Source organism: Strongylocentrotus purpuratus, unplaced genomic scaffold (assembly GCF_000002235.5).
Source record: "Strongylocentrotus purpuratus isolate Spur 01 unplaced genomic scaffold, Spur_5.0 spur5_contig_861, whole genome shotgun sequence".
NCBI classification, from domain to species: domain Eukaryota; kingdom Metazoa; phylum Echinodermata; class Echinoidea; order Camarodonta; family Strongylocentrotidae; genus Strongylocentrotus; species Strongylocentrotus purpuratus.
This window is the reverse complement of record NW_022145570.1, coordinates 4,349,728-4,365,081: the sequence shown is the minus strand read 5'-3', so window position 1 is coordinate 4,365,081 and position 15,354 is coordinate 4,349,728. Positions and strand designations below refer to the sequence as shown.

Here is a 15,354-nt window from a genome sequence, read left to right as displayed (position 1 = left end):
TACAGCCAGAAAGAGAAAGAAAGAGAGAGAGAGAGAGAGAGAGATAGGGGAGAAAAGGAAGATGGTAAAAATTGAGTGACAATGCCACCATGTATATACTAAACAGGTCTGACACAATTCCTTCTTCTCGGAAATCTGCGTTTTTCCCTAGTCGCCATTTCTATCTGGAGCTGAAGACGTCATCATAAGATGGCGGTGGGGGTACCCCATGCTCCTCCGAGACATGCGAGGTCATGCCCAGGTAGGTGTCAGCTGTTGGTGGAGGGGGCGGCATGACTGGGTAGTTCACATGGGGCGTGGCTCCTGGTGAGGGGTAAGCCATGGGTGCCGCAGATGGGTTGGTAGGGGGTGGTTGTGGATACTGGAGGGTCCCGTTTGGAGGAGGATGATATGGTGTTCCCGGAAAGCTGAAATTAGATATATAATGACAAAACACATACAAGATATAACTGTAGCTCTAAAGTGATGTTAAAATGATTATGTAGATACTTAAAAATACTTATATTTTGTTCATTTATGCCCCCTCCCACCCAGCCAGCCACCCCCCCCCCCCCCAAAAAAAAAATAGCTGCATCTCCTTTCTATAATCCTATGCATACTCTGTAATGAATTCAAAACCATTAAACAGTGTGTATCTCTCGCTTTCTCGCTTGCTCTCTTAGAATAATTTTCAAATGGCGTATTGTAAAAATCTTCTAATGACCTTTTTTAAATAAATATTCCTAGTCTTCTTACAACAAGCTCAAACTTACTTTTGTGTAGGATGAGCATGATGCTGTGCTGTGCTATTGCCTACTGGTACTAGGTTCTCAGGGAGCTGTGTGTGGTAGGCTTGCCTTCCCATAGCATCCCATCCAGACGGCATACCACTGGTCTTCACGACAAAGGAAGTAGTTCCTCCAGCTTGTGATGGGTTGGGGGCTCCTTGCTGCAAGGTCGCGGTGGGCCCCGCCATGTTCGGGTGCATGGTCCCAGCAAGGGTTCCGGTTCCATCTACCGAAGCCGCCACTGTGTTCACGTGGACATTCCTACGATGAAACCGATGAAAGGCGACGATAAGCATCGCAGCGATTCCGAAGATAATAAAAGAAATGCCCAGGATGCCGAAAACGCCGTGATGCCATTCACCCATGTTTCCGAAAAATATCCCCAAGAAGCAACAGAACACGGTGATGGCAATGATGATTCTAAAATGGACAGGCAACGTCGTAAATCGTGGTCCGATTATTAAGCCCCTGTACGTGCCCATGATCGAGGAGACACCAACTTGCTGATTCCCCGACTGGATATTAGGGTTGTGAAAATGAGTTTGCTGACGAGCTTGAGAATAACTGACACCCTCTTCTTTGGCCTCTGGAAACATTGCGGAGAGTTTTATCCACTCAGTCCAGACGTCTTATCGTGTTTTAACTGATAACAAATGGAAGAAAAGGGTGTGTGTAATACTTAAAGCTGTAGAGAAAGTTGAGTTCTGGGAAGAGGTGAACAATATTTTGTGAGCGTTTTCATCGTTATTATGCAAGTGTGGAAGAACATCAGAAAAAAATCTTCCCTGAAAAACATGGCTCTTCAGATGCATTCATATTCTAAATATGACGTGTAACAGCTCAAAAATGAGGTCCTTGTTTTTATGCCACGTGTTTGTGTAAACCCATATACATGTTTCTGTGTGCAGTGCTTGCCAAATTTACCAAGACGGGGCCAAATTTCTTATCATTTTATCATGTTGATGATTCCAGAGCCTTGCACTACACACCAATACTTATATGCTACATGATCAACTTTCTTCTGATCAATTCCACACCGTTTCTTTCACAATGCAATCGCATGACCAGCTTACTCAATTTTGAATTACCCGGAATGTGAACGTTATAACTGTGCGAATGCAATGACTGACACCTGTTTGTACTTCTTTGTTTATTTATTTCAATTTTGTTAAAGGGGGAGGGGTCTCAAAGATTTTTGATTTTCTGTGATGAAATATTCCCCTTCCCAAACATTTGCCAAACTCATTGGATCCATCTTTATTGATAACTTTTATCGAGTATTTTGGAGAGTGCCCACGTCTGCGCATTTTGTAACTGTGAGATTCTAACAAACAAAAAATAACGCAACGAACACGAAATCTTCATATTCGGTTTAGTGATACGTAGATCTAGGCCTATTCGTCCAAATAAAAAGTAAAAAGAAATGCGAAAGGTTTAATTCAAGCAGTGAATATGTGACACGCAAGTGTAATCCACATCTATTTTAAATTTTCATGAAAACTTGAGTGAAAACAACCCACACAATCAAGATGGCTTAGAGTCTAGACTATATTCATAATTACCTGCCTGCATGGACAAGAGAAAAAAGGGGGCTGTCCAAACGCCGCGCACATTTTAAAGATCTTAAATCGACGATTTCTCTTAGCCATAAAACTACAATAAAACTTCAAATGTTTGAAACTAGAAATTAATGATGATAAATTGTATCCTACCTTTTAATCTTTACTCTTGTTAATTAGAGTCTAGACCTTCACAGCTAGATCTAGCCGTCATGTCCCCGAACAACTCTCATCACCATAATTATGATCGTGTCCGTTCGAATCATATCAAATATAATGATGTATCCAAATTTGTTTTGTATTGCATTATTATGCCAACCTGTTAAAACTTGTTCACATTAATATTCAAATATACAGATTGTCTGTGATATGGTCCAGCGGAGAAGCACGAAAAAGTGTAGGCTATGCATTTTGGGCTGGTTCTCGCGGCTGCATGCACTTGGGAAATACTGCACTGCTAGCTGCATGCATATGTGCATGCGACGCTGGGCGGAGTTAGCTGGGGGCTAGGGCGCGCGGGCCAGGGAAGAGTAAGATTATACATATGCTTAAAGTTAAGTCTACGCATCAAAAATTACGCATACGCTTATATAGCATGATGACGTCAGCGCAGGATGCAGCACTTACATGGTGGTACATTGTGTGACCAAAGTTCGCTATCTTAAAAAATCAGTAATATTTCGAAAATCTGATTTCACCAATGGAAAGAGTAACATAAAATAACCCAGAAACAAAATTTTCTTTGGAATTGGGTATGAAATTTTGAAAATATTGACAAAAGATCGGTAAATTTTGCAGTCTTTTGCGGCCGTCCCGAAAAATTATCAACTTACCGATAAGGGTCTGAAAATTTTCAATTTGAGAGCAGATTTCCTCAAAATTGTAAGTAAAAAGTGGTACCAACTGATTGTATGATATCTTGCCTTGCAAATTACGATAATAATTTTTTTTTTTGATGGATCGCATTTTTTGATAAATCAGATGTAAACCCCCGTGCGTGAACTTAGGTCTCGTTGTTTTTACGACTCGTTTAGGTGCAGCCGATCAAAAATCGAATTTTTAGATCGCGATATCTCCGGAATTCTTTGACGATATTTTTTTTTAGTTGAACCGATTAATAGTAAAAAAAACTTTGCCGTCCATTTGGTAATAATTTATATAAATAAATTTGTGCAGAATATGAGAAATCAGAGATCGAATATCAGATTTTATGATATTGTCAAAATCTGCACGAACTTTTACCACCCCTTCATACAAAAGTCGAAAAAAAAATAGACAGCGGGCAGCGGGGGGGGGGGGGGGGGGGGAGGGGGAGGCAGGGGCAGATCTTATTGATATTGATATTGATATATAGCGAGGAGGAAAATATAAGGGGCTCCTTTGTTAAAATTACCGACACGGTCGTTTACAAGAAGATGTGGTCACATAGTTTTTATGTCAAGTTGCTAATGCACAGCGGCTGACCCGATAATGTCAGGCCCGGGGGGGGGGGGGGGGGGGTCTACGTTCTCTCTAAGAACAAATGAAGCTCTTTACAAAAAACAATTGAGGAATTTTAGCCCATATAGGACATTATCAAGAAATTAGTTATAAAAAAACCTGTTATAGTCAAATATCCAGATACGCATCGGATGCGTATAGCACACACTGGCCACAGATAGGACGTGTGGACAAGGTCACAGAGGATGGCCTTGTACTAGAATGGTTTACAGGGACATTGACAACAAAGTGGAAGAAGATGATGGTTGCTGTCACAGGACAGCATGGCCGGAAGCAGGTTTGGGTTGAGACCATTCCAAGGGATAGTGTAATTCTCCTTCCTTTCACTCTGACCGCTGGAGACAAACTGCCACTTCAGATAGTGAATGGGTTGAGGGAGAAACATTGGGATTATTTTGAGTAGGTTTCTGCTTTATTTTGAGGGGTATTAGGTCTAGTTAAAGCCCTTCTATAGTGTTGGGACCCCCACAAATTTGATGGCAATAATCCACATAGTATGCGTACTGACATAGGGGTTTCATTTAACGCACAATTCTGCAAGGATTTTCAAGACAATAGTGATTGTAAAGACAAATAATAGAAATAAAGGAATTTTAGTTTTTCTATTGTAAGCATACAACTCAAATTCATTTTTTCTTCAATAATCGTGTTTAAACAGATTTGTTATAAAATAATCATTATGATGATATTGAGTTCATTATTGCTACAGAAAAGAATGAACTTTAGTACATTAAATTTGAGGTACATGTGTGTAACATATGTGATAATTTGTTCGCCTTGAAACTGCTCTGAAATATTTTATTTGGCTCAAGTTTTTATCTAGTATGTATTAGAGCAGAGACAGAGGATATTCCTTGTCAACTGTTAATTTAAAACACATTTTTCCTGTATGAGTATTAATTTATCTCCAAAAGTTTTGCACGTGGGATGTAGCTTTTTTGAAGATACTTGGAATGTATATTTCTACAGAAAGAAAAACATTAGCGAAAATCAGTGATGTCAGTTTACAGGTTGCTTTTAAAGATAATACAACGTGTTAGCATGGGGTCATGGATTTGGTTAAAAAGTATATGATTGAAGCATCTATGATCGTTATCACAGTCCAAAACAAGGCTAAATTGCTTAAAATCTCAATAATAATCTGATTATGCTGTATAGTGTCATATGTAGATCAATATCACTTTGGCTTTAAAACAATGATTTTTTAAACTATATACTGGATATATATATACTGGTTGAATTTATAATTTTGTTACTGTATCAAGAATTCTACATGATATCTGAAAGCATGTTGGTTAACATAACGCTTATACCATTTAGTGCACTGTAGGTTGGTATAATGCTTATACCATTTAGTGCCCTGTAGGTTGGTATAACGCTTACACCATTTAGTGCCCTGTAAGTGGTATAACGCTTATACCATTTAGTGCCCTGTAGGTTGGTATAACGCTTATACCATTTAGTGCCCTGTAGGTTGGTATAACGCTTATACCATTTAGTGCTCTGTAGATTGGTATAACGTTTATATCATTTAGTGGTCTTTAGATTGGTATAACGCTTATACCATTTAGTGGTCTTTAGATTGGTATAACGCTTATACCATTTAGTGCTCTGTAGTATACAAATATACACTGTCTTGATAGGTTCTGGTTAAAACTATGCGCAAGAGGCGACTCTGATAGTACAATTTGCTGAGGGGTATATTTGTTTTAAATCATGCATCAAATTTTTTTTTTTTTTTTTTAATCCTATTTTTGGGAAGAAGGGGGTGAGCTAAAAAAAAAAGAACTGAATAATTATGGGTGGTACCCCCGAATACAAATTTTCTTTAAAAAAAAAAGTATATGCGAACGACATACTGTGTATGATCGAATATCTTTGAGAAAACTATATGCATAAAGTTATAGAGGCAAGACAGTATTCAGGTGCGTGCAACATACGCGAAACCAAAGCGGAAGGAGAACTTCGGACTGTTTCGCAAACGCTTGCGCGCGCTGACCGTTAATCAAGTCTATTCGTTTACATGCAGTTGTCCAAAAGAAGTCGTAGATGGCGTTAACCGGGATTTGCCATGCTACACCCCCTTTAACTTCGTTTTCTTAAATACAATTGGTAACATCGTTTTCAGAATTTAACCCATAATTATCCTCCATCTTTAAGTTTAATTGAAATAAAAAGTGTTCAACTTGGAGAACCCGGGCATCGATCCCGGTACCTCTCGCATGCTAAGCGAGCGCTCTACCATCTGAGCTAGCTCCCCGAAGCACATACGGATGAAGTTGCCAGACATTTTGTAGTCTAATATGAAAATCACGATTCTAGGATACCTATCCCCTGGACAACCACCCTCCGGCTAACCACCTTCTAGGACAACTACCCCATAGGACAACTACTCCCTAGGGCAACCACCCTCTAGGAAGATTGCCCCGGGACTACTACCCTCTAGGATGATTACCCACTAGCTAACAACCTCTAGGATGACCCCCTATGACATCTACCCCCGGACAAATATCGCCAGACTACTACCCCTAGGACAACCACCCTCTAGGACAACTACCCCCGATTGATAATTACCCTATTAAAGTGATTAGTGTCCGGGGGTAGTTGGGTGGTAGTTACCATAGGTGCTAGATGTCAAGGAAGTACAGTATATGTCCTCGAGGGCGGTTGCCCTAGGAGGTAGTTATCTGGGGTACTTGTATTGGAGGATGGTTGTCCTAGGGAGTAGTTGTCCTAGAAGGTGGTTGTCCTAGGAGGTAGTTTTCTGGGGGTAGTTGTTCGGGGGTAGTCGTCCTAGAGGGTGGTTCTAAGAAATAGGGGTACATTTGGGGTGCAGATGGCTGCTACAATAGCAGCCACCTATAGGGTGCAAGTCTGCAATACATGGCTGCTATTGTAACAGCGGTCTGCACCCCTAAGGGTGCTCTTTTGCACCTCTAAGGGTACAAGTCTGCAAACTTGCACCCTATAGGTGGCTGCTATTGTAGCAGCGATCTGCACCCTATAGGGTGCAAATTTGTACCATTATTTTTTAGTGTGTACCAAGTCCAATTTGGATGAATATACAGTGTATAAAATGAAGAAAAAAAGATACAGTGGAATTAGGGGTTTAGAAACGACGTGTACCTATACAACCACGTCGGAGGGGGCGGGGGCGGGGGGGGGGGGGGTAGGGTCGTTCCCTATCATAGATCAACTTTTGCACTTTAATCGATTTACTGTCTTAAACTCTATCCCTGAGTATTGTTGACGTCATTTAGCGAAGTATCAATCTATTTAAAGTTCGATCTTTGAAACCAATGACGTCAACGAAAAAAAAAATTATACCATGCTAAGGTCCGATATTACACCCAATGTTACGTTAGACATACAAACAAGTTAGGAAAATCACTGTGGCTATCTTTCTTAGGTACATAGAAGGAAACAAAACATGTGAAATGCTAACTTTTCATTCTTTAAAAAGGAATACAAAACCGCTCTCTCCTCAGCTCTTGTAATTCAGTATCATATTATTATGGATCAGTCACGTAGGTAGTGTAATGAAACGCGGAAATAATTACCTTGATGTTTGAAAAGTGCATTTAATACAAAATTGTCATGAAAACATATAAAGTTTGTATAATGACTTTATAGAAATGCATTTCTGGAAAATTAAACCGATTTCAATTTAATGGCAAATCCTTTGTCCATGGTTCATAATTTATACCAAGATAAAAATAATGCATACGACGCTCGGTTTTTATATAATGCATTTCTCATTTATAACTTTCTAATAAGATAGGCCCAATCAACATTTACTCCACAACAATCATAACCATGATAACAAATTCGAATTAAAGTTTGAATACAAGGTTGAATAACATGAACATGCATTTCAGAGAGCCTTTATTACATCATACAAGGTATTTACAGTAAGTAAATTCGATACCTTTTCTTCTGTAACAAAACGAAATAATCCGCGGAACCAAAATAGGTATACCAAGTGTGACTACAAAAATACCCAATCATTATTACATACCAATGAATATGTTAAACATAGTTTTAAAAAAAATCATACTTAGTATTTGTAAGATATAAAGTACGAGGTAAACAACTTGCCATTGTTCAGTCGTAAAATTGTTATATTAACGTATGGTACGTCAACAAAATGAGAATGATATGGGGTCAATTAAGTTCTATAAATCGCTCCGACTTTTTCATGTGGCTGTATAAAATGTTACTTACTATATTCCTTCTACTGTACTAACCCTCTGACATGCAAACAATCCTGAACAAATTCTCAAACCACGAAGATATCTATGGTTTTCTTTGAAGGAGTCGAAGTATGACACCCTCTAAAAGTGATTAACAGTAAATTCTCCCAACCATTTTGGAATTTTCCCAATCGTTTTTCCATGAAAAAAAGACATAAAACAGGCTATAAAAAAAATCTGTCAACACTTAAATGTCTGGAATTGTATTGCTTTGTGACGATTTCCATTCACCTAAAATGTAATTAAATTGTAATAATATAGTTGAGAGAATTAAGGAATCGATCAGATCAGTTTTTCCCAATTTGTACCATGAATAATGGTCCGTTTTCACTCAAATTTTCAGATTATCTTGAATTGTACATCTAGCATTGAAGTCACTACCTTAGCACCACTATTTCTCATCTGAACAATGTTACCAAGTCCCTTTAAGCACTTGCATTTGCAATCCTTACTACCTGAGTCTGTATACATAGGGGTCGATGGGTGTTGGGGTGGTGAGGGGTGCACTCAAAATTAGAGCTGTATACAATCCGCCAAAGAGGTTGGGCATCGCCAACACGGTTCTTACAATATCTTTTGTGAAAACGATCGCTCAAACTTTCGAGAAATTAACCCAAGAGTCAATTTGAATTTTACTTTTTGAACTTCTTTGAATGGTGTGATTAAAATAACGCCTCGTGTGCAATAGTCCAAAATATGCACGGTCCTTTATAATTTCCCAACACTTGATTCAAGCCGTCGAAGATGGCGTTATCAACAAACTCATAATTATGCTCACCAGCCCAGCCTGGGCGTCTTAATTTAATGATCACGCCATCATCGGCTGGTAGCAAGTAAGTAGGGAGAGGGTGGCATTGGTGTGGTGGAGATTAAAATTAAATAGGCCAGATTCTGGACTACGTGTGCAACTGATATTTGATAATTATCAAATTATTATTATTATGATAAACATTTCAGCTTACTACTGAAACAATAATCAAGATGTATTTATTAAAGAAGATAAATATTTTTTAAATGACATCGCCAGATCGAGTCTTGCGTTAAGTAGTTTATTTTATTTATACACGGTAAAAGCCCGAAACAGTTCGCAGACTGGTTTCAATCAGGGCTGTGTTGAGACGTCAGCATTTAGCATCAGTCATCAATTTAGGACTGTCCATTTCCCTCGTCATATTACACATTACCGGCGATGACGTCATCATAGGATGGGGGCGGGGGTACACTTTCTCCCTCCGATGGCGGGTCGACCACGCCCATATTTGATGGTTGTACAGGGTTTGGAGGATAAGCTGCCCCTAGGTAGCTTTATTAAAGAAGAGAAAACAAATGAAATAAGAAAATTCAGAAGATTGTAGTCAGTGTGGTTATGACTTTCAAAGCGTATGTTATGTCATGTCATGTGATGGGGTTGGTGTGTGTGTGGGTGTTTATATTACAAGACAGCCAGGGAACCACCGTTCGGCTCAGGGTCTAGAAAGGTGTCACGTCATCCCCTTCTCTCTCTCTCTCTCTCTCTCTTTCTATCTCGCTTTCTCACTCTCTCTGTCTCTCTCTCTCTGTCCATATATATATATATATATATATATATATCCCTCCGAGTCCCCCTCTCTCTTTCTCGCTCTCCCACTCTTTCCCTCCCTCTCTCTCCTATTATTCTCTTCACTTCAAAGCTCAATGTGCTACTGATCGCAAAGATGTTGAAATGTAAGATCTGTTTTGGCATTCAGACCCAATCTATTATAATTTCACAAAATTAATAATACAATATTGATCATCATTGCCGGTTATGCTTAATAGTCCCTCTTGATGGAACGGAGCTTATACTTACTTAGTTGCATGTGGTGGATAAGGCTGTGTGAGGCCTCTTAGATACCCGGGCTGTGTTCCCATGGCAACCCGTCCAGGCTGCAGCGCACCTGTTTGGATGATATAGGATGTCGTCTCATCAGCTTGTGAAAGTAAGGTGCTTCCTCCTTCAAAAGTCCTTGTCCCAGCATCCAACTCTCCTGCATACTCTTGAAAGTCTGGAGACTGAAATTTCATCATCGAGTTCACTCGCATAAAGCCTACAATCACAAAAATAAAAAAGCTAATGCTAAAGATGGCGATACCGGCCTTGCCGACGGAAGAATCAGTCCATCCTCCAACACTCGACATCGTCATGCCTATGCCGATGCCGAGCAAGGCGATCACGGAGAACATCCCAAGGCGGGAAGAGGACGTCGGAGCGACGGCCGCTCCAGTTTCCCTTCTCCTGCCGACAGTACTATTTCCGAATTCAGGATCAAACATCGAAGATGGCCCCATTGATATGATGACGATGACGGCGATGGTTATATCGATTATGGTGGTGATTATGGCGATGATTTGCACGTCAATGACCTCCTGCTCGGCGTCCTCCTCTTCGCTCACCGACACCCATATCGTTGGCGTTATATTTCTAGCGCGGCTGTGACCGAAAACCCATTTACAGTACGCTGAAAGGAAAGGTATTGAAGAGTATACAGGATATGCTGGTTATTTCCAAGAAAATTTAATGTTATAATTATGTTAAAGTCAAAATTTAACCTTTTCTTTTTTTGTTGTTGACATTTCCGATTTCAGAAGCACACAAAAAACTCGTTCATGTAAAATAGATCCTCGTATTCCCCTCCCCAACCCCTGCGACGAGTCTTTGTGGGTGGATAGGCTTACTGGGGGGGGGGGGGGGGGGGGTGAGATCCTTTATCATGTCAGCTCCTTCCCCCTCTGCAATTCTGGAAGGACTAGTCGGTTTTCAGGGAGAAAAGAGAATAATAGGGGTGGGGGTGGGGGAGGTTGCATCTTTAAAATAAAAAATAAATCGTCTTGTATGCCTCAGTCACACCTTGGCGTATTTGGCTTGCGTATTTTTGCGTATTTATGGAAAGCTGTTTTAACATTTATTCCTATTTGTTGATATCAAGAAAAGAATTCTTGATATCAAGAAGTAATTTTCTGTTGTAAAGCAATGGTAATTCTTGATATCAAGAAATCGAATTCTTGATATCAAGGAATAGGAATAAATGTTAGAACGGCTTGCCATAAATACGCAGCACTACGCAAGCCAATACGCAAAGGTGTGACTGAGGCATTAGCGCTGTTAGTTCGGCGTGTCGGGGTTCGAACCAACGACCTTAAAATTTCAAATCAAGTGCTCAGACCACTCGACTACAGCACCTCTTCCGAAATGATATTTTTAGGGTAGTATATGACTGATCCTTGAGCACCTTTCAACATTTTCTCTCCTTTGTAAATACATGTAAATATCTCATTCGAGTATGAACTGAAGACTGAGTCGACGCTACGTTTAATAAAGAGTCATTGTTTTAAACACGATGAGTAAGTTATTATCGTTATCTTTTGCATAAAAACAATTGTAAACACTTACCGGTTAGATCAACGGTCGACCTGACAATAATTACATTGTCATTTGCTTGACTATTGAGGAACCATCTCTATCCATATGATATTATAATGTCATAATCAATGTATGAAACTAAACTTCCAAAATGAACCAAGAACAACGAGATTCGGGATATATCAATGATTTGTTGATGAGGTAAGCAGAAATAGATACAAGAACCCGCAACTGAGTTCCCACCCCCTTAATCATTCATCAGCCATTTAACCAAAGATGTATCACCTACGTCAGATTTTCTATTAAATTTTGTTTTGCATAAACTTTTTCAGAACGGTTTTTCAAAATGCTGGTCTTAGTTAAATAAATGAATCAAATCAAATCAAATCAACCCTATTTGTTTCCAATGACATTATACATTGTTGTAAAGCGTAGGCAAAGGAATTATACATTGTGTGTATATATTATACATTGGAAAACAAAAGACAAAGAAGACATGTTTAAATCTACTAAAAATGTTGAATGGAAAAAGGTGCATCTGTAAAAGCCGCAGGGGCTTGATGAATGGGCGCACCCTGTGCGAGACACAATATAATAAACAATAAGGAACTCACTATGTGGAAAAGAGTATAGGGATAAACAAAGCATACAAGATATCATTTAAGAAGAACTATACAATGACAAGAAATGATGCTTAAGCTTTCTTTTAAACAATTTAGTGAATTTAATTGATTGTAAAGAATGTGTAAATGTGTTACAAACGTTAGCGCCATTATGGGGAAGAGAAATTGCAACAGTAGATACTAATATCCAATATTTGATTGTTTATGAGCAATGCATTCGAGCACAACAATATACTCCTTGGTGAATAGCATAATAAGTACTTACAAGACAGGATATTTATACGTGATGGTTTGTCCGGCCTCAGTCCCCCGTTGTCCTATATTTGCTCTTTTTCCTTTTTCGGGGGGGGGGGGGCGATGGTAAAATTAGAGCAGTAATATATAGATGCAGTAGCTAGATTTTTATAACCTAATGCATGCCGCGTATAATAGCGAGTAAATCATTTACATGTAGATTTCTGCTGTACTTCGGCCTGCTAATTTACTTCGTCCTCTTTTGAAGGTATGTATGCACAGTTAATACGTAGTATGATGTCATCATTATGCAATGGCGGATTCAGGGGGGGGGGGGCTATTCTGATTTTTGGGTTGTGCAAAACTTAGTCGGAATTCAGCTTATTTTCAAAAATTATAAGCGTGCTTCTTTATATTAAGCCAGCATGAAAAGGTTAGTGTAAATACACTTTTGAAAAGAGCGGCAGAATGGTATTCAGAAAATGCTAGGGGCCTTCCTAAAGGTTTGGGAGGGGTTATTAAAGCGGTGCTGGCCATATGAAAATGGCGGTGACGGTAACGATGGATACAGGAATAAGGAGGAAGTGCACACTGTGAACCGCAAGCGTATTGGGGATGATCATCCTATCATTTTAGGTTCTGCAATGTGGGTCGAAATCCAACATAATATATTTATTTAAAAAAAGGTTCATGTACATGTAAAAGCACTCCTGATGAAGCCGCGCCCGGTCCTTACAAATAAATTAGGACAAGTCATTAGTTAATATCTGCGCGAAGCATGGCTGCGTTCGCGTGTATAATATGCCTAAAGTTGATATTAGTTTGTTGTGTTTTATACCAATATCAGTTTGTTATAAAAACTTAACATCGTTTTCCTAAATTTAATTGGTAACATAGTTTTCGGAATTTAACCCATGAAAATCTAGTAACACATTAACAAATAGAAAAGAAATTCATCTTTAAGTAAACTTGAAATAAAAAGCGTTCAACTTGGAGAACCCGGGCATCGATCCCGGTACCTCTCGCATGCTAAGCGAGCGCTCTACCATCTGAGCTAGCTCCCCGAAGCACACATGTACAAACGAAGTGGCCATACATTATATAATCTAATATGAAAACCACATCTTAAGAATACCCCTTTTGAGCTACATGCTTTAATACAGGTTGGCTTTTTAGCAATTAGTCCATGTTTTCCTCAGTTGCAAGCCATGAATAACTTTAAAGAAGAACTTTCTGACTGGAATCTGTCCGGGTCAATCGATCATAAGTGTATCCCTGCCCCACATGCAGACCCACAGCCCTCACAGACCCTGACAGGGCCATGCAAAGCCTGTCGAATGCCTGTGGTAATAGTAAGAAAACTTCAAGCTCAGGGTGTCCTTGAAGAGCCGGTTGCTAAGTTTGTCCTCATCACAGTATTTCAGCACATTGTGTCCATTTCACCTATTCTATCCCTTTTATGATTGCCGGAGAGGGTGTCATCTGAATGAGATATATTTGATCCATAATTGTTCATATTCTACAGAAATCTACGTACCGGTAGTTTAATCATTATCAAATGGACGGCAAAGTTTGTGAACAAGAATTCCGGAGATATCGCGATCTCAAAATTCGCTGTCGGATCGGAAAGCGCTGCAACTTACGAAAAAGTCATAAAATTAACGAGACCTTAATTTGTGCAAGGTAGTTAACAGATGATTTTAACCACAAAATATGATCCATCACATATGAGATAGTTGCCTTATTTTCAAGGCAAACTATCAATGAGTTGGTTCCACTTTTTACTTCCAATTTTAATGACATCTGCTCTCAAAAAATAAAGATTTCCAGACCCTAGTCGGTAAGTTCATAATTATTTTTGGGAACGAACGCAAAAGACTGCAAACTTTGTCGATATTTTGTCAATATGCAAATAGTTTCACATCAGTTCCATATAAAATTCGTCTCTGGGTAATTTTAAGTTCCTCTTTCCACTGTTAGCATCAGATTTTTGAAATCTTACCGAATTTCTGAGCTAGCGAACTAAGGTCACGCGCTAACAATGACCACACCAGATATTTGTGAGAAAGTGGAGTAAGCTAGCAAATAAAAAGACACTTGTATATTCTGACAATAACAAAGAATTGCGTGCCCCGTACTTCCCCCTTCCCCCATGGCAATAATGTTAGACCTCCAAATGCCCCCGAAAATGTAAAATTCCTTACTTTGTTTTAATTGCTTGCCCCTCTTCTATGAAAAATTAGGAATCTGCCCCTGGTGGGTACCAAGTCCAATGCAGATAAACAGATCAAATGCCCCGTCATTTAACTTCAGAAAAAACAAACATTGGGGTTCGGGGTTCTAATAAAGGCGATGCGTACCTATATATAACCACGGCGGAGAGGGAGGGGGGGGGTAGGGTCGCCCTCAATCATGGAATCACCTTTGCACTTGAATCCATTCACTGTGTCAAACTCCATCCCTAAGCATTGCTGACGTCATTTAGCAATGTATCAATCTATTTAACGTTCGACCTTTGAAACCAATCTGAATGACGTCACCGAAAAAGAGATAAACTTTAATACCATGCCAAAGTCCAATATTACACCTAATGTTACGTTAAACAGACAAACACGTTTGGAAAATGATTATGACTATTTTTCTGAGGTACATAGAAGGAATTAAACATGTGAGATGCTAAATTCATTCTTAAAAAAGGAATACAAAACCCCTCTCTCCTCAGCTCTAGTAATTCATTATTATATACTAGCAGGACCCGCGGAAATCCGCGGATTCTAAAGGGGGGCGGGGGTGTAAATAGATATATAGAGACTCTCTAAATTAAAACCACCAAGAACTTTATTTGCCATTTATTAAAAAAAAAAAACGATCCAACTCTACCGGTAGTTATTCTTAAGCCTCTTTCACACTGGAACTGCGTAGAGTTGCGTAGTGTGGCGTACCGACTACGCAGAAATTAGGCTGCGTATTAATGGAACAATGTTGCTTCACTGTAGTCCCTGCGTAGGTTATGCATAGGCTAGTGTACAGGTTTGTTTA

The 15,354-nt window shown here is 39.4% G+C and overlaps 1 protein-coding gene and 2 non-coding genes across 3 annotated transcripts; all 3 read right to left on the bottom strand.

Annotated features, from left to right (window-relative positions):
• Positions 1 to 6,013: 6,013 nt before the first annotated feature.
• On the bottom strand, positions 6,014 to 6,086 carry TRNAA-AGC. The gene has a single exon. It is a non-coding gene; the product is annotated as a tRNA-Ala (tRNA).
• Positions 6,087 to 8,990: 2,904 nt separating this feature from the next.
• LOC115929990 lies at positions 8,991 to 14,774 on the bottom strand. Its single transcript, XM_031000261.1, has 3 exons — positions 14,738 to 14,774; positions 9,908 to 10,556; positions 8,991 to 9,382 (listed from the first exon to the last, which is right to left on the bottom strand). The coding sequence occupies exons 1-3, from the start codon at positions 14,772 to 14,774 to the stop codon at positions 9,253 to 9,255; spliced, it is 816 nt and encodes a 271-aa protein (XP_030856121.1). The 3' UTR covers positions 8,991 to 9,252.
• On the bottom strand, positions 13,307 to 13,379 carry TRNAA-AGC. The gene has a single exon. It is a non-coding gene; the product is annotated as a tRNA-Ala (tRNA).
• Positions 14,775 to 15,354: the final 580 nt, after the last annotated feature.

Excerpts from the sequence above, each read along its gene's own strand:
- LOC115929990 (XM_031000261.1), bottom strand. The coding sequence starts at position 14,774 with ATGGAGTTTGACACAGTGAATGGATTCAAGTGCAAAG. Across the intron at positions 10,557-14,737 it reads GAATGGATTCAAGTGCAAAG|CGTACTGTAAATGGGTTTTC; the intron begins GTGATTCCATGA and ends CTTTCCTTTCAG. Across the intron at positions 9,383-9,907 it reads TATCCACCACATGCAACTAA|CTACCTAGGGGCAGCTTATC; the intron begins GTAAGTATAAGC and ends TCTTTAATAAAG.